The sequence below is a fragment of the Nilaparvata lugens genome, chromosome 2 (genome assembly GCF_014356525.2).
Source record: "Nilaparvata lugens isolate BPH chromosome 2, ASM1435652v1, whole genome shotgun sequence".
NCBI classification, from domain to species: Eukaryota; Metazoa; Arthropoda; class Insecta; order Hemiptera; family Delphacidae; genus Nilaparvata; species Nilaparvata lugens.
This window is the reverse complement of record NC_052505.1, coordinates 19,767,200-19,795,110: the sequence shown is the minus strand read 5'-3', so window position 1 is coordinate 19,795,110 and position 27,911 is coordinate 19,767,200. Positions and strand designations below refer to the sequence as shown.

At 34.6% G+C, this 27,911-nt stretch overlaps 1 protein-coding gene across 3 annotated transcripts; it reads right to left on the bottom strand.

The window, feature by feature from the left end:
- Nucleotides 1-663: 663 nt before the first annotated feature.
- On the bottom strand, nucleotides 664-27,678 carry LOC111051471 (CD2-associated protein). 3 transcript variants are annotated; one of them, XM_039420749.1, is made up of 12 exons: nucleotides 27,452-27,678; nucleotides 27,182-27,339; nucleotides 25,408-25,462; nucleotides 24,579-24,715; nucleotides 22,976-23,096; nucleotides 21,510-21,605; nucleotides 19,369-19,556; nucleotides 17,451-17,607; nucleotides 12,384-12,581; nucleotides 9,810-10,279; nucleotides 8,061-8,199; nucleotides 664-983 (listed from the first exon to the last, which is right to left on the bottom strand). In XM_039420749.1, the coding sequence occupies exons 1-12, from the start codon at nucleotides 27,459-27,461 to the stop codon at nucleotides 679-681; spliced, it is 2,034 nt and encodes a 677-aa protein (XP_039276683.1). In that variant the 5' UTR covers nucleotides 27,462-27,678; the 3' UTR covers nucleotides 664-678. The 3 variants fall into 3 exon arrangements, with proteins under 3 accessions (XP_039276683.1, XP_039276684.1, XP_039276685.1); XM_039420750.1 differs by having other exon boundaries at nucleotides 12,384-12,578; XM_039420751.1 differs by having other exon boundaries at nucleotides 27,458-27,678.
- Between the last annotated feature and the right edge of the window lie 233 nt (nucleotides 27,679-27,911).

The window sequence follows — 27,911 nt, the reverse complement described above, 5'->3', positions numbered from 1 at the left end:
AGCAGGCTCGCTTCGCTCGCATGCATTTTTCATTTGAGCATTTTTATCATATGTTAGGACGATCCAGTCGGGGATCCAGACTAAACGTCTGGCTAAACGGATATGGCGAGCGAAACGAGCCGGACGACAAGTAATATAATATTCCCAGGGATAGCTCTGATTGAAGTAGCAGTGCCCAATCAATTTTTCCGCGATAAATGCATTTCAATCTTCAACTTGGTGCCAACCTAACAAAGTCAACTCAACTTAATGCCAATCTGACAAAATTATTAATTTAGTTACCAGTTAACAACTGTTTCGAAGAGGTACTCTCTCTAGATTATAGTTGTATATTAACATATGGTATGGACTTTTTTCAATTATAATTAAGAAAATAAGAAGAATATACATGCTAAAAGACGAACTTCAAACCCTTAAAACCACCCTTAGAGTTAAAATATTGCCAAAAGATTTCTTAGTGCGCCTCTAAAGGGCCAACTGAACGTACCTACCAAATTTGAACGTTTTTGGTCCGGTAGATTTTTAGTTCTGCGAGTGAGTCAGTAAGTCAGTGAGTGAGTGCCATTTCGCTTTTATATATATATATATATATATATATATATATAGATTGGCATTAGTAGCCGAAACATGTCGTGATGAAATAATTCAAAAAGGGTACTCCGATTTATACTTTTATTTTCATTTATATTCAAAAGTAGTTCTAAATAAAAAAATGGCAATATAGATAATGAGCCTTACCTTATCGTTAATCTCAGTCCACTGCTTAATAGTTAAGGTGACGGTGTCGGCGACCGGAGACGGGGACGGACGGGGGGAGGGACTGAACATGGACTGGGGGCGGGGCGGAGTCACCGCGGGGGCGGAGCTCGGAGAACTCCTCAAAACCACTCCGCCTCCTGCTGCCCCACTCGGCGACTTGGCCGGCATTGGCTGTTCCGGCGAGTCCCCGCCTCCCGATTGGCCAATCATCACTCGCGTCCTTCCTGCAACACCAACAAAACAATAACCACTTGTTATTTACACTTAAACAGACTTCCTATAGTGAGGTCCACATTATAATGGCAGTTTTTGATTAACATTGGTGTTGCTATCATTGTTCATCATTCGACAAAGCAGATAGCGCTATCTTTTTCTAGCTCCGTAACGTTTCCAGATTGGATTTAACAATGTAGAATCCTTGTCTGTCTTGTCTGACAAAGCTGATAGTACTTACTTATGACATCAGGCCCAACAACTAGAATAAACACGCCGTAGACTCCTCCTAATTTCCCGTTATATATTGTCTTCTTCTTCTTCTTCTCCTGAGCCTATGTCCCACTTCTCTTGGGGTCGGCCCTCCTAATCCTTTTCCGCCATTCCGGGCGTTGTTGAGTCAGTTCAGGCTCTAAATTCGTCGTCCTCATATCCTTGAAAATGGTACCCATCCAGGTTGTCGGCGGTCTACCAGGGCGTCTCCTAGGCTGTTCAATTTCCATGACGAGTCTGGTCATGTGATCCTCACCGCGTCTCATAACGTGCCCGTACCAGCGCAAGCGATTTTCCCTTAGCTTATCAGTTATATTAGCAACTCCCGTTATATATTGTGGTTCATAATATATTTTACTAACTTGATATTGAATATCAATTATTATGGTACATAATACGAGGTAGAATTAGTGGGTGTCTATGAAGTGTTTATTCCAGTTGTGTGACCTGAAGTAGGTACTGTGTCTATCCTTTTCCAACTCCACACCGTTGTCAAATCAAAGCTTGTAGACTATGTAGAAATGATAAACTACAAAAATATATCATCTCAATTATTAAAAATTATAATTAAATAGTGAAAAAAAAATTATAGACAAATAAAATATATTTGAATTGATCATTATTAACAAGAATGGACTAGTAATATCAGATCAGGTTTGCCGGAATTACGCTTATCTTAGTTATCTACCATAGAAGACGGTGCAAAAGAAGAAGAGGAGCAACAATGTCTTCCTATCATATCCTCTGACTTTACAAAGTGAATCTAACTGAAGATCTGGATATTCGTAATGCTCTAAACAATACATTCGCAAGAAAAAGAAATTTAAAAAAATAAAAATTCAAATACATAAAGAAATAGAAATTAAACTAAAGATCTGGATATTCGTGGTGCGCCAAACAATACACCCGCAAGAAATAGAAATTGAACATTTATGTTGAGAGCAATTTTAAATGATGCATCTCTTATAAATCTTATAGAAAATAAACTAGAATTTTCAACAATATATTTTAGTCCCTACTTTTTAAGGCTGTGCAAAGGCTAAAAATAAACTTTTTACTCGTGATATTTTTAAAAGTTTTTTGATTTGTATATCATTAAGCTATCAAAATGGAAAAGTTTTCTCAGGAAAACATTTTTTTTCTGATCATTACTTTTTGAGATATGAGCGCCCAAAGTTTAAATTTTTGGGACAGAACATTTCAAATTCAGTAAGAGATAAATCCATGAGATTCAAAGGATAGATTCTTCATGGTATTGTTGATCTAGTAAAACAAATTTTCTGAAAATATCAATTTTTAAGATAGTTATTCAATTTACCAAAAATAACTGAACCAAAAGTTATTTTTGGTTATTCTTATTCAAAAATTGATATTTTCAGAAAATTATTGTTTTACTAGACTAGATCAATAATACCATGAAGAATCCATCCTCTAAACCTCATGGATTTATATCGTACCGAATTTGAAATGTTCTGTCCCAATAATTTAAACTTCAGTTGCTCATATCTCAAAAAGTAATGATCGGAAAAAAATGTTTTCCTGAGAAAACTTTTTCATTTTGATAACTTGATGATATACAAATCGAAAAACTTTGAAAAATATATATCACGATTAGAAAGTTTATTTTTAGCCTTTGCACAGCCTTAAGAAAATAATCATACTATCGTTGATAGTTCAGAGAAGAATAATTAATTGCCTTGATTTAATAAAAACAATATAAAATCATGAAGTACCCTTTTTATTTAAAACATTTTAAAACTTTGAAACATTTCAACGACTAGTTTCGACCTACTTTGGCCATTTTCAAGTTAAGATGCAAAAATAAAAAAATTGATACAACTAGTTGATCTGAATTAAACATTTGTGTTGAGAGAAAATTTTTAAATGATGCAGCTCTTATAGAAAATAAACTAGCATTTTCATCGCACATTCAACAATATATTTTAGTCCCTACTTCTTAAGAATATAATCACTCTATCGTATACACGTTCAGATAAGAATAATTAATGTCCTTGAATTAAAAAAACAAACAATATAAAACATGTAGTACCCTTTTAATTTAATACATTTAAACTTTAAATCATTTCAACGACTACTTTCGACCTACTTTGGCCATTTTCAAGTAAAAATACAAAAATAAACAAGTTGATACTAGATCAACATTGCATTTTTAACTTGAAAATAGCCATAGTAGGTCGAAACTAGTCGTTGAAATGTTTTAAAAGTTTTAAATGAAAAGGATACTACATGTTTCATATTGTTTTTATTAATTTTAATAAAGTGGCCCATACAAGTGTAAATTCACTTTTAATGGCCTTGATATATAAGACATATATTTAAAACAAACAAACAAAAGTTCTATATTATGAATCAAATAAGAAGGTTTGAAACTGTCACAAGTAATTGAGAGAGAAGAATCTCTAGTTATCACGGTACGAATAACTCTGAAAACAACTGAATTAAAACAAACTGATTTAACAGAGAAGAGAGATCTCATTCGATTTGTATTGTTTATAACTTATTCATTATTGTATATTTTCACATGACTTAAGAAACTAGAATAAATATTCAAACCTGAAAATATATTCATGATTCAATATTATCTACCGGAGGTACGCGAGTAGCCTGAACACTTTGGCAATGAATGATGAGCAACTGGGTAGCCGAGTGGTGTGTGGTATAGTGAGGTCCATGTTATAATGGCAGTGAAGAAAATCGTTGCCGAACCTCTGCCATGCCACTGCCTTTTATAGAGGAACGCTGATACCGGTATATCTGATGTAATATCAACTGTTCATTCTTGTTTGTAATTATCAACTATAGTTTATTAGTCAAGAAAAATATATTTTTCAATGATTAAATAATAAATTTTCATTGATGGAGATTGAATATATTGTTAATTAATTATATTTCTACATTGTTAAAAGATGATATGGCAACTTTGCGGAGGTGGAAAAGGATAGCGTTATCTGCTTTTTCGAATGATAGACAAGGATAGCAACACCAATGTTAATAAAATACTGCCATTATAACGTGAAACTCACTATAGTGCGTGGTAGCTGTTGGCTACAGTGCGTAACATACTGGGTTCCAGTTGGCTGAACCAACTCACCTGGCTGACCGCTCTGTTGCACTTCAATTGCATTCAGATGAAACGGCGTAACAATCAAATAATTCAACATTCAAACAATTGTTGAGTGTAAAAAACTAGCATTCAAAATAGTACGGCACTATACCAACGTAAGATCCTTCACATAATTGTTTAGTGTAAAAAACTAGCATTCAAAAGATTAGTTTGGGATTCAGCGTTCGATAAACTACACACAAAATCAAAACAAACAAGCTTCAATTTCATTCAGATGAAACGGCGTAACAATCAAATAATTCAACATTCAAACAATTGTTGAGTGTAAAAAACTAGCTTTCAAAATGATACGGCACTATACCAACGTAAGATCCTTCAAATAATTGTTCAGTGTTAAAAACTAGCATTCAAAAGATCAGTTTGGGATTCAGCGTTCGATAAACTACACACGAAATCAAAACAAACAAGCTTCAATTTCATTCAGATGAAACGGCGTAACAATCAAATAATTCAACATTCAAATAATTGTTGGGTGTAAAAAACTAGCATTCAAAATTGTACGGCGCTATACCAACGTAAGATCCTTTACATAATGGTTCAGTGTTAAAAACTAGCATTCAAAAGATCAGTTTGGGATTCAGCGTTCGATAAACTACACACAAAATCAAAACAAACAAGCTTCAATTGCATTCAGATGAAACGGCGTAACAATCAAATAATTCAACATTCAAATAATTGTTGAGTGTAAAAAACTAGCATTCAAAATTGTACGGCACTATACCAACTTAAGAATCATTCAAATAATTGTTCAGTGTTAAAAACTGTCAAAATATCAGTTAGGGGTTCAGCGTTTGATTTAATTTGGTTTTCAACTTTCCTAAATTCTAAATGCCTAGTTTATAAATACATTTTGGACTCAAAATTGGACAAATATTGTGAAGTGTAAACATAACCTATTTTTGGACAATTTCTATCTAAATTTGGGAAAGAAACAGTTTTGGGCTTCAAGCCTGTTGTTCCTTTCCCAATCATTCATAGTTGAGAATTATATTGTAACCTATGTATCAATGTATGAATAAATAAATAAATAAATAAACTACACACGAAATCAAAACAAACATGGAATGTTGAGAACTTGAAGAAGAGTTGATGACAATTTGTTTGTGACAATAGAACATTCTTGATTCTTGAATAGTTGAAAAGTTGTGATATGATTATTGTATTGATAGATATTGTAACCTATGTATCAATGTATGAATAAATAAATAAATAAATAAATAAACTACACACGAAATCAAAGCAAACATGGAATGTTGAGAATTTGAAGAAGAGTTGATGACAATTTGTTTGTGATAATAAAACAATCTCGATTCTGGAATAGTTGAAAAGTTTTGATATGACGAGTTTGGTTTGTGATGTGAGTTTGGGATTCATCGTTCGATAAACTACACACGAAATCAAAACAAACATGGAATGTTGTGAATTTGAAGAAGAGTTGATGACAATTTGTTAGTAACAATAAAAAATTATCGATTCTTGAATAGTTGAAAAGTTGTGATATGACGTCATCTTATTAATTCCAAAAAAAGTTATTGATAATTTGAATTTTCCTAAACTATTGTTTAATTCTTGAATAGTTGAAATGTTGTGATATGACATCATCTCATTAATTCCAAAAAAGTTATTGATAATTTGAATTTCCCTAGAGTCAGAATATTTCAGACACTGTTGTTGGTGAGATGTAGTAATATTTATCCATAATGAAACACTGGAATGTTGCCTAGAAATATCACAAATTTATTAAAACATTTCTGTATTTGTTTAATAAATTAGTGTTATTTCTGGACAACATTCAAGTGTTTCATCATTGTAAGAAATATCTATGAAAAACCTGAATGGGAAGATAATTTTACAATTGGTAAATCATATAGAAAAGATTTTACTCCAAAATAAGAAATCTCAACACTAATGCCAGATTTCTCTGCTAATCAATAAGAATATTCTCACTAATTATTATTAAACGAAAATCCAAATTAAATCGAATTTACATCTAGCTGTTTACCCTGTTGTCTTCGGGGTGAATTACAGCATTTAATTTGGATTTTCGTTTAATAATAAATTTTATTAATTCATTAGCATTTGAATAATTGAAATATCTTAGTAATTTCCATCAATATTCTTACATTTGAAAAATTCAAATTATCAATAATATTGATATAAATGGAGTTTATGAGAATAATAATTGATTTACAATATTCAATAATTGATTAAATTATATTAAATCACCTACTTTTCAAATCTGTGCGTGTAAGAGTAGTATTGGAAAACCGTATTCAAGTAACACATACTAGGCAAAACCATAGGCAAATATTACAAGTATCACTATATCAGTAGTAGTATATCAGTAACACTATATTAGTAATATTGTAGCCTACCGTTAACAAGTATCAACAAGTATTTAACGGTATCTTTACTCTATTACAAGACAGCAATAACATTGTATGAAACTGAGCAATATCAAGAAACAAAGTACTGAAACAAACCTACTGAAATACAAATCATGACAAACGACAAAAGGTTATCTTTCACCAACAGTTCAACAATTAGAGCGATTGAATAACTTTCTATTATCAAAATTGAGAATGGCAACAAACCAAAAACCATAAAAATGGTTATATTTATCACGTCACTTTACTGTACTCTCAATAGTTTTCGAACAAATTTTTTTGTTAGGAATGATTTAATTTCAGATTAATATAATGTTTGAGCTCTAATGTTTAATGTCAGCTTTGAGCTCGTAGATAACTGTTGATTCTATGGAGCTCTCTGATCTGTGAATGATTGGGTTTAACGTGAAAGCAAACAGTTGAATGAATTGATGAAACCTATTCAACAACCGTGCATCAACTACAAATACGTTTGTGACTCGTTTATTGAATAACTGGTAACCCGCAAATCTACTTGAAGTTATTATTAAACGAAAATCCAAATTAAATGCTGTAAATCACACCGAAGACTTCTGCTACTGCAAATATAACAATAGGGTAAACAGCTAGATGGAAATTCGATAAGCGCTACTATTCAAAAATTATTTGTCAGCCCGGGAATCGAACCCGGTACCTCCTAATTGCCGGTCAGGAATGCATGCCCTTACACCAAACTGATAATATCTTGATAGCAGCGCTCATTTTATAGTGGAACTCCGGATCGCCGGACAATTTCCAGAAATTGTCAGTTTGGTGTAAGGGTAAGCATTCCTGACCGGCAATTAGGAGGTACCGGGTTCGATTCCCGGGCTGACAAATAATTTTTGAATAGTAGCGCTTATCGAATTTCCATCTAGCTGTTTACGCTGTTGTCAATATTTGCTGTAACAGAAGTCTTCGGAGTGATTCACAGCATTTAATTTGGATTTTCCTTTAATAGTAATTATTAATTCATTAGCATTTGAATAATTGTAATAACTCTATAATTTCCATCTGTTACTGAAAGTTTTATTAATATGGTGATGATCACCATATCCGTCCATATCTGTCCATATCCGTCACCATATCCATAACATCGTCCGGCCAAATAAAAAAGTGTGTACTTAAACTTTTTAATTTATTTACTTCACTTTTTATTCTATGCTATATCATGAACTGTAGAACTGCATCAACCTCGAAGGCAACTAAATAGAAGTTCTGCAAGGCAAAGATCGAAAAAAGAAAATGAACATTGTATATTGTACCTGCAACAACTCCCTGGCCAGACTGTTTTTTAGCATAATTCAATTTGAGCTCCTCCACTAAAGACATGGCTGCAGTGGGTTGCTTCTCCAGGTGAGAATCCGCACTTCCATTCATCATTCCAGATGGACTTGTATTTTCCTGCCAAAAACAACAGGAATGTTATTACAAAGAAATCATTATAAACACTGCTTATTGATGCATAAACGTGGAGGAATAGCGAATTGAAGAAAGCATAAGAAGATATCCTATGGTATAGAGCGTTTATGTTCCAAATTTTACTGTTAACTGAAGCCGATAGTCCTAGTAGTTTTTTTTGTGAAGCTATGTGACACTGATCACATACTGTGCCGTTCTTACACTCTCACTCCCTCAAAACAGTTATCGGCTTGAGTTAACAAAAAAATGGCTTGAAATTTGGAGCATAAACGACATATACCATGGGATATCTAATGGCTGTGATCATGGGGTGTCATCATAGGGAAAGGCTTCGAACGATTTTTTTTGAGGTTAGGTTTTTGTATCTTCGATATTTGGTTGTTTATTTTTCTACACTACTATATTTGAGGATAAATTATTTTTGTATTATTTGCCATTTATCTAAATCTATATCCTCCTAATAAATTCTGCCCGCAGATCGTTCTCTGTGTGACTACACCCTAAATTTAAAAGTGAGATATATCTATATAGTTTTGATGTGTCTAGTGGTATATTATCATTAAAACTGTGGATATTTATGAAATGAATTTGACCATTAACCTTAGCTATTCATTTGCATAATTATGAAAATTAATAATAACTATGTAATTATGGGATATTGGGAAAATAATTGATCAAATAATACACTACTTATTGAAAGAGAAACAGACCGATTACAAACTTCTCTTCATTGAAATGTTTAAATTCACTATTCATAGGAGATTTCCACCAAGAACGAGAATATTGTCTAATATTGTCTCGAGTGAACTTCCTCTTACTGCGTTTGATGTCATGTGTGCCTTTTGAATATGTAAAATCTTCATATTTTGCTCTGTTCCAGTCGGTTCTGTGGTATGGTCTGGTGTTCTGGGGTAATGCTACCAGGATTGGAGAGGTATTAATAATGCAGAAGAGAGCTATCAGAATAATGAGTAGAGCCGATAGAATAGCCCACTGTAAGCCACTTTCTGTTGAGCTTGGCATTCTTACGGTATTGAATCTGTATATATTCAGTGGCCTTGTTCACACTCATAAGTGTAGAGAAACGCTCCAATGTAGATCGAACGTTTATGGGATTAATACTCGACATAGTCATGACATCAACATTCCTTTTGTCCGTCTGGTAAGGCTAAGGTCCAGCCATCTGATAATGGGTAGACGTTTATTTAATAAATTACCCCTCAAGTTTAAATACATGAGAACCATAGAGTTCAAAAAACTCTACATACGTGGCTCTACGCTAACCCCTTCTATCATGTTGACGAGTTTTTTCAGCTGCCTGAATCCAGCTTAGACCTGCAATGCTATAAAAACCATTGAAACCATAAAGGAATAATAATTTGACTAGTACTCTATTATGTATGTGTTCTAATATTTTGACGTGATCTCATGCATCTATAGATGTTTCATGGATCGAGAAATATATCTATCTATCTATCTATCTATCTATAATAGCTCGGAACTCGTTAATTCTAACTAAAGAATTGATAAATCTTTGTTATAAAATAATCTATCTAACAATTGGCAATTGCTAAATTAGTAGGAACACTCACATCTTTGGACATGATGCTGCTGGGCGGTCGCCTACGGGGTGCTCGAACCCGGGACGCCGTGGGATGAGTGAGCATCGCAGTCCTGCCAATCGAGTCAAAGTCCAAGTCGGCATCGCTGGGGTTGGCAGCACTGCTGTCCGATGCACCGCTATGATTCAAGTTGTGGGATCGCGGTGTGACGTTGGCTGCACTGCTGTCCGATGCGCCGCTGTGGTTCAAGTTGTAAGAACGCGGCGTGACGTTGTCTGATGCGCGCGCAGCTTCGATGGGGTTTACTGCGCTTGCGCCGTGGTTGGAGTTATTCAAGTTATAGGATCTAGGAGACGCCCCGACACTCAGACAGGAACCGTCCACCTCAGAGTGGTGAGAGAGGGGTGTAGGCCGCGGACTGCGCAGCGGACTCACTTCGTGCGGCGATACTGTCGGCTTGGCACTGGTTGTTGATGGCACTGGCGATTTTGCTTTCACACCTGCAAAATTAGTGAATAAATTTATAACTTAATACAATATAGATACTCAATGGATACTGAATTTATTAAATTGTTTGAATTCAAACTGAATGGACAATAAGTTATATGTATTATTGCTTAACTATAATGCATTCAGGGAGTATATTGATTTGCAGTAGCAGAAGTCAAGTCTTTAATGGGTGGTTTACAGCATACAACTTTGGATTTATGAGTATTTATTAATGCTTGACCTCAGTCCATTTTAAAAAAGTAGGTTATATTGATGCTTGGCTATTAGGGTCAAGTAACACGAAGCGTTTTTCAGACGAGTCGGCACGCCGGGAATTGGCTGATTATCAGCTGATATACGAACGCCAAGCCAATCAGCCAATCGGAGAGCTTCCTTCCCTGCCGACTCAACTGAAAAACGCTTCGTGTGGATGGCCCTAATAGCCAAGCATTAATGTAACCTACTTAATAGAAGTCAAGCCTTAATATACTTATTATAAAATCCACAAAGTTGTATGCTGTAAACCACCCCGAAGTCTGTTATTGCAAATCAATGTACTCCTTGAATGAACTATAGTTGAGCAATAATACATATAACTTACTTTATGGAATGAACAATGGAATATAGTCAAAAATTATAGTATATTTATTTACGACCATGTTATAATGTAAACATTACAATATCACTATCAATTGCATAAGAGCTGCCTTTTCGCAATGGATTTTCAAAACTTTACAATAATGTTTACTTAATGCAATGCTTTTATTTTATGATGCAGCTTCTCCACCAATTCTCCACCAATAACAATGCAGGAGCCACGAACAGTGATTCAAACAGTATCGAAAATGGGATTGCTGAACTGAAATCAGCTATTCCGAACATTATCTGTTTCAAGCTTCTAAACTATAAATCAATAATACCAGCATCTAATTAAAATCTATTCAATCTATTCTTACACGGTATTATATAATATCTATTAAATTCAAAAATAAAAAAAATAAGCAAATGGTTCTAAAGTGAAAGAAGTAAGCTATTGGAGTATTATGCAACCACTGATTGTCAAAGCTGTGTTGGTTTCAAATTTGTTGAATATTTGTCACTGAGTAGATTCAATAACAATAATTTATCTACGACCATATTATAATGTAAAAATTATATCATCACAATCAATCCCATAACAGGGGTCTTTTCGCAATGCATTTTGAAAACTATACTATAATAAGGACTTCATTCAACAACTTAAACATTATAACACGGTTTTCGATGCTGGTGGCATCAAAATTAAAACTCGGTTTCTGATGATGGCAGCAGGTTTCAGTTTATTAAGTTTTCACTATATCAAGTATACAGTTTGACAAGTTTTAAATTCGTCAATATTTCAGTTTATCAAGTTTTCAATACGTCAAGTTTTCATTGCGTTAAGTTCTCATTCCGTCAAGTTTTCAATTCGTCAGGTTTCAAGTCTTTAGTTTGTCAAGTTTCCAGTTCATCAAGTTTGTCAAGTTGACAATGTGTTTATTAAGTTTTCAGTTTGTCTTGTTTTCAGCATTTCACGTTTACTGTTTACTCTCTCTGATTGTCTTTTTACCTAAATTGTTACTTCAATCTTTTTACCAGTTAGTTGGTTGATTTTTAATCTTTTACAAGTCAGCATTGTGATACGTTGAAAGAATGGACGTAGATAAAATAGTGCATACAACAGTTTTATATGGTCTTCAAAGCACTCATGAGATGTTAAAAACACGCGTTCGCTCGCTATGCTCGCTCACTTGTGTATCAACTCTTCATCGCTCGCTCACTTGTGTATCAACTCTTCATCGCTCGCTCACTTGTGTATCAACTCTTCATCGCTCGCTCACTTGTGTATCAACTCTTCATCGCTCGCTCACTTGTGTATCAACTCTTCATCACTCGCTCACTTGTGTATCAACTCTTCATCGCTCGCTCACTTGTGTATCAACTCTTCATCGCTCGCTCACTTGTGTATCAACTCTTCATCGCTCGCTCACTTGTGTATCAACTCTACAACTAACTCGTGCTTTAAAGACCCCTATTAAAATACTGTTGTATAAACTGCTATTGTAGGTCTATTGTTAAGAGATGAGTATGGTTTACCTGTGGGTGGAGTCTCAGATGGCTTGACCGACTTGGGTTGCAGTGGGCTTGTTGCTTCACTTGCACCGTCGGCACTATACGTGGGACTGGTCGGTGCTGGTGGCTTCATCGAGCCACTGTGTGTCCTGGGTGGCTTCTTCGAAGGCGGAGGCGGGGTTGGCTTCTTACTCACAATTCCTGGCAAGCTTGGCTTGTCTTCTGTCCAAACAAAAAATCAAACAGAATATTTAAAATGGAATTCACTTGAAAATGGCATTAATATGGAAGATTTTATTAGAAATTTCAGTTTAACCAACTGCTGTAATATTATTACTGTGCAATAATGATTTCAAATATCCAATGAAAGCCATAGACACTAAGGACTTCTGCTACTACTTATGCTATTTGCTATTTAGTTCTTCGGTCAATATTTGCAGTACGTGATCAGAAGTCCTTAGTTCTATCGATATAGCTTTCATTGGATATTTGAAATAATATTATTATAAAGTAATAGCATTAATATGTTGAAACATGTTGTGAATAAAAGTTTTTAAGAAAAGAGAACTAGAATTTCGAGATTAAAATAAAAGTATTTTATCAGAGAAGCCTACTTTTTGAAGAGCCTTCTCTGATTGGTTCTCAGGATTTCCAGTGATCAGTTTCTCACTGGATGCAACGAAAACCAATCATGAAGTTTTCTTTTCAAAAAGCCTTATCTGATTGGTTCTAGTGGCACTTAACCCTGATTAAAATTTAACAGGCGTTTGTGCAACCGGGCCTAAGTGCATACGATTTAGGGAAGCTATTCAGTTATACATTTTTATTTAGTTTTGGGGCAAATTGCATGAGAAAATACCAACTAACAATAATACTAGTCAGCTGGTTATTTTAATAGAAAACTACTAGAATATTATATTAAATATAATTTTCAATTATTTTCTCATGCAACAGAGACCAGGAAGGTTTATTGAAGAATCATTGGAATATCATAATTAAAAAAAATAGAAATAATCAATATCATGTTCTGATTGTAACTGGTTTGAAGCTGAAAAAGGTCTGATTTATAAATGGAAAAAAGGAGTGTTCAAACCAGTTTGAAAAGAAAAGGAAAACATTTCAAGTTTAGTCTGTTCATAGACAGCCCAAGAACAAAACATCACAGTTAAAAATAACATCAAGATATACCGGTATTATATTCAAGTCAAATCTCCCTTTTTTTTTAATTACAAATAAAAACAATTCAAGATTTTTATTTCCATTTAATATTATTCTTTGATCGATCATTAGTATTAATTTTCAACATTTTTTTATTTTTATTAATTTATTATTTTACAAAGGCGACTTACTAGAAGTATTTTAAGCCTAGGTCATGATGATGGTATGAATGATAATACAATGAAGGTGGAGTTATGAATTAATAATTAATTATAGGTTATGCTATCCACTTGAATTGATTTGTGTCCACTCTTCAGTCCAGAAATAAATAAACTGAAAATTTTGAATTTGAATACAGTAATACAGTCACAATACTACAAGTAGTATAATTCACGCTCTATGTTGTAGGGAATTAAATTATATAGTTGAAATAAACGACAATGAAGGGAAAAAATAAAATTGTAAGTTAATTCAATAAGACAATGTTGGTTTACCATAATTCGTTGGTTTAATTTCAAGATTCTATTCAAGTTAAAAACTACTTAAATACATATTATCCAATTACCGTACAGAATTTGTGTATGTTTTTAGTATTCACACATTCAAATTTTAATATTTAATAGACTTACGATATGAATGATTAACACAAGGCAGCATTTCAAACTACTTGGGAGTTGGGAGCTGACCGTTTGAAATATGGAAGACACAGGGATGAATCAATAACTGAATACTTGAGAACTGCTATTGCAACAGATGAAAGCCTACTTTACCTTCACGAAAGCAGAGCTAGGCTGTTGTAAGGTTTCTCTACACGAGTACAATATGCAATTCTCACCATTATGGGTACCATTAGTTATGTCATTATTGTAAACTGCTATGAAGAACGAAATGCACCTGACTGTAGTGAGGTCCACGTTATAATGACAGTATTTGATTAGAAATTGTGTTGCTCTCCTTGTATATCACTCGACAAAGCAGATAGCGCTATTCTTTTCTTAATCCAAAAGGTTGCCAGATCGTTTTAAAACAATTTTAAAACCTTATTAATTAGCAAAATATTCAATCTCGATTATGAAAATGTATTAATTAATCATTGGAAATATATGTTCTTGACGAATAACATATAATTGACTAGGCGGCAGGCTCGCTCCACCCGCCTTATCCGTCTAGCCTTGGGGCTCCGCCCCATGCATGATACCGCTGCGATATTTAAATGGTGCGTACAGACTTATGCGCCTCGAATACGCGCATTGCACTTCTCATCAGCTGATGATGCTATTCTTATAAATGTATTAGTACAGAAACAGTAAGATACAGATATAGTAAGCATACCATCCGCTGGTGAAAGGTGAAATGCGCGTGTATGTGGCACTCAAGTCTGTATGCAGCTCAAGATTTCTACATTAGCAAGAGAATGGGAAGCTTTCAAACGGTGAATAGAAAATAATCCTTTGTAGCGTGCGGTAGCGAAACTTCCTTCTTTTAAAGTGAATAAAACTCTTTATATGAATCAGAAATTTTGTATTTATTTTTTGTAATGTAGACACAAAGTTTTGTTTCAATTAGTTTTGAATATCAAATCATGGGTGACGTCCCTCTGTGAGGTTAGAGGGTTTAACTCAACAGATGAGTACTAAATTGTAATGATTTAATAAATGTGACAAATTGACTCAATTATTTTTAGAATGAAAATATTGTTAAACTGACGATGCCTATTGTAAACTTGTTTACTTGTTTTATTCTATGGCACATAAAGATCTTGTATTCCCCATTCTCCATACACTGAGTAAACCGAATTATGGCTATGTTATAACTCCTGCCAGCTTTGCAGGCGTTATGTAAGCCATTTCTTCCCTGATCTTGTAGGGCCCTTGGACGGTTCACATAAACAAGGGATTTCAAAAACCCCTATAGAAAAAATCACAAGGGTTCAAATCGGGAGATCGGACTGGCCACTCCAAATCGCTCCTAATTGAGATGAGGCATCCTGGAAAGTGTTCTCTCAATTGAAGTCACGTTCAGAAAGTTCCTACACAATTTCCATTTTGTATGGATGGAAATTAAGATCACCATGAAGAATTCGTCTCACAGAACGATCGGAAAGTCCAAGAATGCGCGCAGAACACAGCATCACGGTGATCACAACATCACAACATTGTAACTCTCACTGCCTCAATGTTCTCAGGTGACCTGATGGGCCGAGTGACTTTAGTTCTTCATCTTGTCGCACTTGCAGTTTGTCTGAACGTAGTGACCCACATAACAATTGATTTCCGGTCCGGGACAGTAGCAAAAATCTGGTGTGGCGCACTCACACAACTTTCCTTGCTCATTGAACTGTAAGCCCCATTCTTAAAGGAGAATAATTTAGGGGAATAGCATAATGACGATTGGCGGCGACATATATTTGAAACTACGCTCAAACTACTGTATTTATGTATACATATAATTGTTTCCAGAGTAATTTTTCCTTTGTGTAAATTGTGAAATTCGATGATTTTTTAAAAGTCGTCAAAACAGCTGTTCTACAGAACAAATATCTCGACTATGTGTGTTCTTTTTATAAACTGCTCTACCTACCTCATGCACGAGAAGGAGGTTACAAAGTCCATTTCTCAAGGATGGGGTGGACCCCCCATTAGTTTCCCAAGAAAAAGACTGATGCCAGTTGATAGAGCTAATAAATAACTATACAGGGTATGAATTTGAAAAAAATCGGTCAAGTCATTTTTGAGAAAATCGTGAAAAACATGGTTTTTTAGTAATTATCTGCCATTTTTCTCAAGAATATTACGGAGCTCCTGCAATTTTTCCAGAAATGAGACTCATGTCAGTTGATAGGGCTTATAAATAGCTATCCATGGTATAAATTTGAAGAAAATCGTTGGAGCCGTTTTCGAGAAAACCGTGAAAACATGGTTTTTTAGTCATTATCCGCCATTTTTATCAAGAATATTACGGAGCTCCTGCAATTTTCCCAGGAATGAAACTCATGTCAGTTGATAGGGCTTATAAATAGCTATCCATGGTATAAATTTGATAAAAATCGTTAGAGCCGTTTTCGAGAAAAACGTGAAAAACATGGTTTTTCACGTCATTTTTTCCGCCTTCTTGAATTGAATTTTATTGAATTCCTTATTGTCGGATCCTCATGGTATAAGGACCTTAAGTTTAAAATTTCAAGTCAATCGGTTAATAATTAGGAATGGAGTTATCGTGTTCACAGACATACACACATACACACACACACACAGACCAACACCCAAAAATCATTTGGACTCAGGGGACCTTGAAACGTATAGAAAACCTGAAATTAGGGTATCTTAATTTTTTTTGGGAAGCAATACTTTCCTTACCTATGGTAATAGGGCAAGGAAAGTAAAAAAGACTAAATTAAAGCGATTTCGAAATGCGCGTTGGGTTGTGATCACAGAACATCCGCTCGAAAAATTCAATTTAATTCAATTCATTTTATTATGAATGCATGAATGAATTGAATTGAAAATAAGTCTCAACGGCAAATGCACGCTTCTCAATGCATGATGGAAGCTGAACATGACAGGAAGAAAACTTTATAGTCCGATCTATCCATCTATCTAATGAGACCAATTTTTCTCTACTACAACATCAGCTGACTGAATGCCTCAACTCACTACGACACTCAAGTCGGGCTCGACCAACATGTCAAGTCGACGCTCGACTCAGTCTCACAGTCGTGAGGTCGCGGGGACTAGAATCGACTGGTCTGAGTGTCCCCATTTGAAAACACATGCTGCGTCGCAGTCTCTTTTCGACTTGAGTTGAGCCAATGGCGTTCACTTTAATAAAGTAAGTTTTGCTGCCGCACCCGGTATGAAGAAAGAGGAAGAATAATATAGGAAACTGAAAATGGAATCTAATTGTAAAGAGGATTGTAACAAAGTATGTGCTCACCATTTTTGACGGTGGGTTCGTGTGTGTCTGGCAAGTGTGTGGTGGTGGGGGTGACAGCTTCAGAGGCACTGCTGCTCAGTGTTGTTGGTTTCGTAAGAGAGTCCCTTGTGCGATTCGTTGTTGCTCCTTTCACAGGCGGCCGAGCAGGCTTCGAACTCTGTGATCGACAAAAAACGAGACGGTTGAGAAATAATACAATCATAGGATTAACAAAAATATAGCTCACATAAAAATGTTGAAACAGATGGGTGTCGTTCGTAATGCAATATCTCAAACGAGCTAGTATTTTAACTTTTGTGTTTATTATAAGTAGCAGGTAACCCGTGCTCCGCAAGGGTCTAATTAAAAACTTGACAGACTGGGAACTTGACGTAATGAAATCTTGAAGTAATTAAAATAGGCCTACAACCATCATCGGTAAATTAAGAATCTATAAAAAAATGTACGGTTAATCTATCCCGTACGTGTATAAGCCAATTCTTTCCTTTATTTTTTATAGATGTGATAGAAAATGGTGAATTTTTTTCTGTTTTGCAGTTGGAAAGTGGACGCAAAATGGACATCGCAGCCACAAGTTAGTCAGTCAAACTGAAATTTCGCACATCTGAGATACTCCCGATCAACTGAATCTCGCACATTTGAGATATCGCACTTATATGACACTAGACTATATACACCATCTCAGTTCGGAGATAAATCAGCTGTTGGTTTAAAGTAGGGATCTAACAGTATCATGTTCAGGATACAGTATTAATCCAGAATATGATACGGTATCATACAAATATAAGATAATGTATCCACAAAGCAACGGGAACCAGACAAAATGGAATTTCGCACATCTGAAATCCTCCCGATCAGCTGATTCTCGCACATTTGAGATATCGCACATATGAATGACTGCCTTTTTCACTGCATCATTGTCTGACGAGCAACAATTTGCTAGTTGAAAAATCACAATAAATAGAGCTTTGATACTTTTTTCAACGATTATTGATAGGCCTATTGATACTAACGATATTGTTAATTATTGATGTGTATCAATAACTGAAAAGTTGAGAATCATTGATTCATCAATAATTGAAGATTTTATTTTATATTTAGCCCTGAATTATAGGTAGGATGGATAACTTTAGTACAATCCGCTAAAGGAGAAATTTATATGGTGAGATCCACGTTCTAATGACAGTATTTGATTAACATTGATGTTCCTATCCTTGTCTATCATTCGACAAAGCAGATAGCGCCATTCTTTTCTAGCTCCTCAACGTTGCCAGATTGTGGAAATATAATGAATTGACAAAATATTCAATCTCAATTATGAACATTTATTATTAAATCATTGACAGATACATTTCCTTGATGATAAAATATTATTTATCATTTTGAACAAGAATGAAAAGTTGATATTAGATCAGATATACCGGTATCAGCTATCTTATATAGAAAGCATGGCATGTCAGAGAATCGGCAACACTGTTCTCATCTATTTCTCCACTGCCATTATAACGTGGACCTCACTATAGTTGAAAGTTCTCAATGAACTGAAAAAGCTTTGAGTTTTTTTTCAACAATTGGTGTCAAGATTGTTAATATAGATGTGTACTTCAATGACTGAGAAGTTGAGCATCATTGATTCATCACTCCCGTGTTATCTGATGGGCACGTTAAACTGTCGGTCCCGGCTGAAGTATGACATTCGTGAGACCCATTGATGGCTTAAATGATAGCCTATATTCAGGCGGTGGGACCTTCCCGCAAGGGACTCCCCACCAGCAAAAGCCATACGAATTTACTTTTTATTGATTCATCGATAATAGAAGATGCAATCTTTGTATAGTCCTGAATGAATGGATAGAATAGTACAATCCGTTTCAGGGAAAATTGATAGAATAATAATTTGTTGCAAAATTAGAGTTACCTCATCGATCGGCAGCAGCTGCACGAAGTTGTCAGGGAACATTCCAATGTGGCCATTCAATTCGCCTTTCCACCAGCCCTTATCTTGAACTTCCTTGCTCAGAATTGTTATAATCTCGCCTTCTTTCAAAGTCAACTCATCGTCATTGGCCGCCTTATACGGGAATATCACTTTGCACATCTCTTTCACTGCAAAAAAATAATCAAGGAAAGATAAATAATGAGAAATCACAGATTATGGAATGAAAATCATAGAGAAAAGATAGCATAAGAAGAGGAAATATGGCAGGGTATGGGCCATTCATGTCCCAAAATTCACTGTTAACACAAGCCGATAGTCCTAGTAGTTCAAATTCGCATGTTTAATTTACTACCAGACAATATTAAGCAGTTACCATTGAAAACGTTTTGTACTACTGTTGATAAATGGCTCAAGTCTGAAGCTTTCTATTCTGTTAATGAGTACCTGGAATATTTCAATGTGTATGTTGTGTAAATTTGATCGTTTTTATAGTCCAACTCGTGATATTTTACTTATAATAGACGAAGCCTATTGCTTACATTTTTTTAATGTTGTTTTATGGCTAATAGAATTCTTGATTCTTGTTCTTGACACTGAATGGGCAATAATAGTCGAGCATTAATATTCTTTATAAAATGTACTGAAAATGAAATCAGGTATTAATATACTTGTTATTGAATGAAAAGTTGAATGTTGTAAACCACCCTGAAAACTTCTGCTACTTCAAGTCAATATACTCCCTGAATGGACTATAGATAAGCATTAATATATATAACCATAGAGAAAAGATAGCAAAAGAAGATATCTTATGGCATAAGGTGTTCATGTTCCAAATGTCACTGTTAACTCAAGCCGATAGTCCTATAGTGAGGTCCACGTTATAATGATAGTGTTTGATTAGCAATGGTATTGCTATCCTTGTCTATCATTCAAGAAAGCGCTATCTCTTTCTCGCTTTGCTCTGTTTATCGTCTTTTAACAATGTAGAATTAATAATTAATTAACAAAATATTTAATCTTAATTATGAAATTATTGAAAAATATAATTTCTTGCTTAATAAAATATAATTGATTATTTTAAACGAGAATAAACAGTTAATATTACAAGGTATTAAGGTAATATTATCAGATATACTGATATCAGCTACCGTCTACAGAAGGCATTGACAAGACCGAGGATCGACAACGTTGTTCTCCTATCTTCCTATAGTAATTCTTTTTCGTGAAGTTATAAGACGCTGGTAGTCTCTCTTACTGTGCCAATCTTCTTGCACTCTGACCCGGCCAAAACAGTAGTCGACAGTAATCGGCTAGAATTTAACAAATATCGGCTTAAAATTTGGAACTTAAACAACCTACAACATGGGACTTCTTATGCTATATTTTCTCTATGGTTTTATGGAAGATTCAAAGTAGACTACTGGTAAAATGGGTTTCGATGCTTGATTTGAATTTTTTATGATAAGTCCATAATCGAACAGTTTACTCTATTTTACAAAGAGAAATAGGAAAAGATTTCGCATTTTATACCACAGTTATCTCCTGTAGAATAGAATCTTGATATTTATGAATTTAATATTTGGAAGAACATGATAGATCTTTTCTCTTCATTCTTAAATATGAATTTTCACATTCACGTGTACTTCTAAAGATGGCTCACCAACGACAGGACAAATGTGTTGAACAGGTGTGTACACAAATGCGCGTTATGCAAGTTGTGTCATCAGCGAGAGGCTTCGAACAGAACAGCTGTTTGACAGCTGCTTCCCAACAGAAAATAAACAAACAATCAATTACATCAATAAACAAAGAATCAAAGATGAACCTAACATCAACATTTTTTTTCGAAACCTTTCGCTGTGATGAGACAGCAATGTATGACGACTTGTGTGTACACATATGTTCAACATTCTTGTCCTGTTAATAGTGGCCACCTTTAGTAAATGATTTTAGTAAGGTATTTTGAAGTTTAGAATCTAATGAAATTTTATGATTAATTTACATAAATCTTTGAATGCTTTGCGACGATTCTTCAACTGAATATGGTACTTTTAAAGCTTTTCAAGTGGATGTTTCGACTTCTCTAGAGCCAGAAAAGTATGTTTTTCATAATATTTTACCTGGTTTTGGAGGGAGAAGAGGTACTTCGGAGTCAGTACTAACAGAGGTGGACCTGGAGGATGATAGCGAAGCATCTTTATGATTCGTTGCAGTTTCTGTAAATAATATAACCTTAATTATAAATCTTGACGATGAGGATATTATAACATCATAGAATTAAAAAATGGATAAAAATAATGTGAGCCTTGATGGCTCACGAAAAAAGGAATAAAGTTGGTATCCTGCCAATTATTATACAATCCTAGAATATCCAAGTCTCCTAATCAACCCACTGTTTTGAAGAAATTAATCAAGTCTTGCAAATAGTCACTATTCATATAGTGGAACCGGTCCATAATGAAATGAGTAAGCTTGATGATGTAACCTGTGTGGTCACGACCAAAAATACAAGTATAAATTATTGATAAATCGATGTTTAAGACTGATTATTGATTCATTTGTAGATACAATTACAAGTCATATTAAGAATATTAACCTATTTCCATCAAATTAACTGTTAATAAATTACTATATGTTTTATTTAGTTCAACCTATTTGTGGATATTTAATTCCAAAATGTAGCTCTCTCTGGATTTTTTTTTCATAATTATACACAGTAAATTTACTGAACTTAATTTGGAATCTAGAGGCCCATTCTATCATTAGCTACAATTACTAATAAATATATTTTTTGGTGTGGAAAGGGTTTGATTCGAGAAAGATACACCAAATTCCCAATCCAGAATTCACAACAATTTCGATTTGCAATCACTCATGGAACACAAAACGATACTTTGAATGTTACATTCCAGTAGCTCAGATTTTCATGATTATTTTTAATGAAATACTGAATTATTACTTTGATAATCTATAATATAACTGGAACCATCCTTCAAATTTTCAATATTTATAGAAACTGGAAGCCTGCGTCTTGGTTATCTCCAAACTAGTTTTTAATCTATTATGACACTCAACTGTAAGTTATGCTAATTGATTCAAGAAATTCAATAAATTCCATGTTTTTCTGAACTTTCAACTGTGAGTTTCATGCAGCAATTTGATTATTTTCGCTAGTGCGATACTGAACTCGTTTTGCTGAGAGTGATGCCCACATGATCTCTTGGCTTGTACGTGGGTAATGAGGCGGATGATAATTGGAGATGAATGGAACAACAGTTTTAGGTGGCTTCCGAACCACCGGGAAGCGATTAAATATGAATCATATTCAGAGGAATTGGCTCTAGCGGTCACCCAACATTTGATTCTAAACTTACACATTTCTTGATAAAAAATAGTCTACAAATAATATTTAATGTATTCAATGATATTATTTAATGTATTTTTATTTATTGTAGTAAGTTACACTGTAATATGTATTTAATTGCATCTTTAATGTCGAGGTTGAGTGGTAGAGAGGACTTAAAAGTCCTAGCTCCGCCTAGTAAAGAATTTTTTTTCATTTCATTTCAGTATTTGGATGACTTACCGTTGGGTTTCAAAGATTCCACTTGGGTGGGTTTTGATTTCTTCATTTCTGTTGGCTCCGATTCTGATTCGAGTTTCTCATCACTGACCTCACTCACAAAGTTAGAGGGAAAAACTCCAACCTGAAAATTTCATAGCATGTTATAAGTTTAGAAGTAACGATAATGAGAAAACTTACATCGACTTTTTAAATTATACCAAATACAAATTTTATAGGAAATACATTGTAGATATGTAATGGTTTTGAAGCATCTAAATTTAAAAATCTAATATTAAGGACTGAAACTTTTGTGAAATGAACAACTACAAGTCTCTTTTATTTATTCATTTATTCATGGATAATAGCTATACAATGTAGTTACGGATTATGTGTAACCTTATCTAAATTTGGGAGAGGAATAGCACAAGGTTACCTTATTTTTTGTCTCCCTATCATTTGGATGATGTACTTTTCTTATTGTATGAAGCAATCAATCCATAAAGATATTGTTCTGTTTTTGCAGATGATTCTCAAAACTAAAAATCTTTCAAGCTGTTTAACCAGAAAGAATGTTTTCCAAGTTCATACAGTAATTTTCTTAGGTTGGGTATCTCTCAAACTGGGTTCACACCAAACAAAAATGCTTGTTCTGAACAAAAACTATTAGAAAATTGGATAGACCCAGTTCAACAGTTAGTGAACCGCGAGAGATTTGCATATTTTATTTCTGTGGTTAGGTACAGCATAATGCTATGGGGAAGTTACCAGACTCTATTGGATCGAATCTTCTTGAGGCAAAAAGAGGCTGTTAGAATAATATATGGATTGGGATTTAGAGAGAGTTGCAAACCGCATTTCGTAAGAAATAATCTTCTGACGGTATACTTTATAATACAGGAGCTGGTGACTTATATCAGGAAAAATAGAATTAATATTGAGGAACCCAGACACACGCATACGTAGGCCTATTCAACAAGAAGTAAAGTAAATGATTTCCAGCTACCGAGAATTAGATTAGACCTGGTTGGAAGAGGCCCTTGGTATGGGGGTATGAAAATGTTCAATTTGCTTCCATCTTACTTGAAGGATGACACTTCTAAGGGATGTTTTTTAAATAGATTGAAGTATTATCTTGTCAATAGCTGCCCATACAAGGTTGAAGAACTATTTCAACCATAGATCTCTCGTTTTTTCTGCCTAACTGTTTCTTGACTCAAGTAACTTTCATCCTATTATGTAACTTTCATCCTATTATGAAACTTTTCATAGTTTTTGACGTGTTTCTATGTGTTATGATTGTAATGTTTGTAATTGTTTTATTGTATTCTTATTATTGACATGTCATGGCTTGATAAATATTGTATTTATGCAAACAAATGTGACGAATAAAGATCTTATCTTATCTTATCTAGAGATGTAAGTGGATTCACACATTTCTGGAGACGTATTTTCTCATGGTTCTCATAATGTAGAATGTTTCAAGCTCATGGTTTTCATAATGTAGGGTTGTTTCTATGTGTTTCAAGCTCCAATATTCGTTGCTCGATTGTTCGAAATCCAGTCCAAAAGCACAATCATTCAACAGATATACAACTTAAACTTTACAAGAGAGAATAATCCTTACCTCATCTCTAAGCTTTCCTTTCCACCAACCTTCTTCAACCTCATCGAGAATTTCAATGATATCATTGACTTTCAATTTCAATTCGTCACTATTCTCTGGGTGATAGCTGAAGAGCACTTTACATTTTCTACCAGTACCTGTGAAAAGATGTTGAAAATATTATAGAGTTTAGAACAGCAAGTAAGGAAATTGGACAAAGCGTAAACTTGAGCTACTTCCCATTATCATCAGTCATATTATTCTCTTATTCTTCTCCCATTAAATTCGTAGAGTTTTTGATTCTTTGTTAACAATATCAATTACATTAGAGTTATAATATTCATTACAATGGAGAATATAAATGAACTATACATTAAGATGAAGATCATCGTAAGTAGAGAACCTGTCTACTTTATAGACAGAATGTTGAATGAGCAGCAATATCAAGATACCAAGACATGCTTTTTTTTATAAATGATTTGATTGAAAGTGAATTTCAAGAGGGGATAATAGTGCATATAAGTTATTAAATCAACATCAAAAGACTAAAAATGACACTGTGTTGACATGACAATGATGATTTCTGTTAGCAGCGCCGCTGCGTTGGCATACTTTCATGCTTGTTGGCGAGATATACTTTTTAGATTTGACTGACTCAAAAAACTTTGCCCAATATCATCGTAGTTTAGAATCTGGGTGCTAAAAAATACAAAATTTAGTACAGATTATTAGCAAATTAGATTACAGTACAACTGGATATAGTTTCCTATGAAGAAATAGGCCCACAATACTTGGAAATCACACAAAACACAATATGTGATATTGCGTAATGAAAGGAAAAAGTACTTGCCTATTCTATTAGCCACTTCAGGTTGAACGGCCTTTGCTGCATCACCACCTTTTAGCTGGAAATGATAGGAATAACACATGAATAAAGTGTTTGAGGTACATATATCTAACTTATTGCTTAATTCACATTATCGCAAAGTCGCTGCCAAAGCTTATCAAATTGGCTACGTTGGTCTTGTCATCCACACTAAAATGTGACATTTTGTGGATGTTGACTACTCGTCTTTGCTCGTCAAACATATTAACTATACTTTAAAGTATAAACTATACTTTCAGATCGTGACCTGTAAATGAGACTACACTGATTCTTTTTGGAAACGATATGGCCAGCACCCCCTGGGATGTAGTACTTCAGAACCCTGGTGACTCCGGCTTGAGAGTTTTTTCAACTATTTTCAGGAGATTTGACTTATTTTTCCCTGAAAAACTCAAACCGAATCACTCTCAGTAACCACAGAATTCCCTGTGAATTTTGAGGTACCTCTGGGTTCAAGGGTTCAATACTGGGGCCAATCATGTTTATCCTAATGATCAATGCTGGGCTTTGTGTTAGATTCGAAACTCAGCTGGGCTAGCCACATCCAGCAGGTGACTAGGAGACTGTCCCGAATCTGTTTCCTGTTGCTTAAGCTGAGGGGAGAGGTGACGGAGGCATATCTGGTCATGGTGTATCATGCACTTTTCCACTGCCATATCTCCTATGGTCTATTCATTTGGGGTCATTCAGCCAAGGTTGTGGTCATACTGAAGCTGCAAAAACGGGCTGCAAGGATTATAACTGCAAGCGAACATCATGCATATTGCAAGCCCATTTTTGTTAGGTTAGGTATCCTAAAAGTAGTCAGCCACTTCATTCTTCTCTGCCTCATGTATATCAGGAAGAATAGAAAAAATCTGTTGTCTCGGTCTGATGTACATCATTCACCATAACACCAGGCACCCAGTGCTGTTTGACATACCCAGGGTGCGCCTCCAGAGATCGCAGGTATGCTACAAGAGAGCATCTCCCCGCTACCTCAACAGGCTACCTGCAGGAGTGGAGCAGTTGGAGAGGGTTGTGACCGGTTTTTTGAGAGCCAGGGCTTATTATGATGTCCAGGAATTTTTAAACGATGACCTGTTTTGAGTACTATCTGGCTAATTTGCCAGTAAGTCAAATAGAAGAGCCTTAGATGTTAACTGTGCTTTAACTTGATCTTGATAAATTGTTGTTTTGACTTTTATTGTGATAATAACGCCATCGATCCCACAAGTGTGGGTAATGGATGAAGAAGAAGGCATAAATCGGAGCAATGGCAAGCGAACGTCAGTAAAGGCGAACGCTGGCAAACCTGTCATCTATACTCTCGCACTAGCCGTCATTGGACAAAAGTGTGGATGCGGCGTTACTGTCAGTATGAGAATCAAAGTCTATAAATAATAAGGTTTTTATAGACATTGATGAGAACGAGCCAATAGTAAAAATGACAAAATACAAACACAGTTCGCAACAAACCTAACCTATACGTTAAAATGATTGTGACTTTGGCTACTTATTTAGATATTACCAATGTAATTAATTTGGAATGTTATTTTTTGTGGGCAAATTCTAGTTTAATATCTTGCTTACTCAAATATCAAAATTCATAAGGACCATCTTTTTAATTACGTTTATGTTGATGGAAAAACTATGACATCAATAGATTAAAACTAAAAAGCCTCATAATACTAGAGTTAGCCATAAGTGAGATTGATATTTGGTAAGGAATTAATCACACACTGAGTTTGATATTTACCTTTACAAAGTTATCTGGGAACATGCCCCTCTTTCCTTTTAATTTTCCTTCCCACCAACCGCCAGGTTGTATGATGATATCAGTTATGATATCTCCCTTCTGTAGCGTCAACTCATCATGTTCTTGGGCGTTGTAGTCGTAAAGAGCCACAGCTTCAGCTGAAATATAACAAACCGTGTAACTGAAGAGTACAGTACGTCAATTTTGTCAATAAAAATGTATAAATAATTTACACGGACATGAATAGTAGAACTGAGATAACCTACTTACACTCACCCATATTTCGATTACTGCTAAGTTGACTTGAAGGTTGAATTATTCATAAGTACTTGACTAACCAATCATTATAAGAGCATTGATAAATCAAATAAAAACTTGTAGATATAAATATTAAAATGCGCAACTATGTGCCCTGCCCTGATGATATCATACTATGAACATTTTATGACAGCACGGATCGGTTTGCAAATTCGCCATGTACACAGCAGATTCACAGAAGACAGAAAGCAAGCAATGCATAGACTACTAGAAATCTAGATGGTAAAGTTTTGTGTCAAAATATCAAACTGGTTCAAAAAATTTATATTCTATGAAAAGTTTGAAAATTTTCATACTTTTCCTGTATAAATCATCATTATCGGATATTCTCATATCTTTAATTGTGATCAGAAGTTTACTATTTAAAAGAATTTATAAAGGCGCTATTAAGTGCATACTGTCTGAAGTAGCC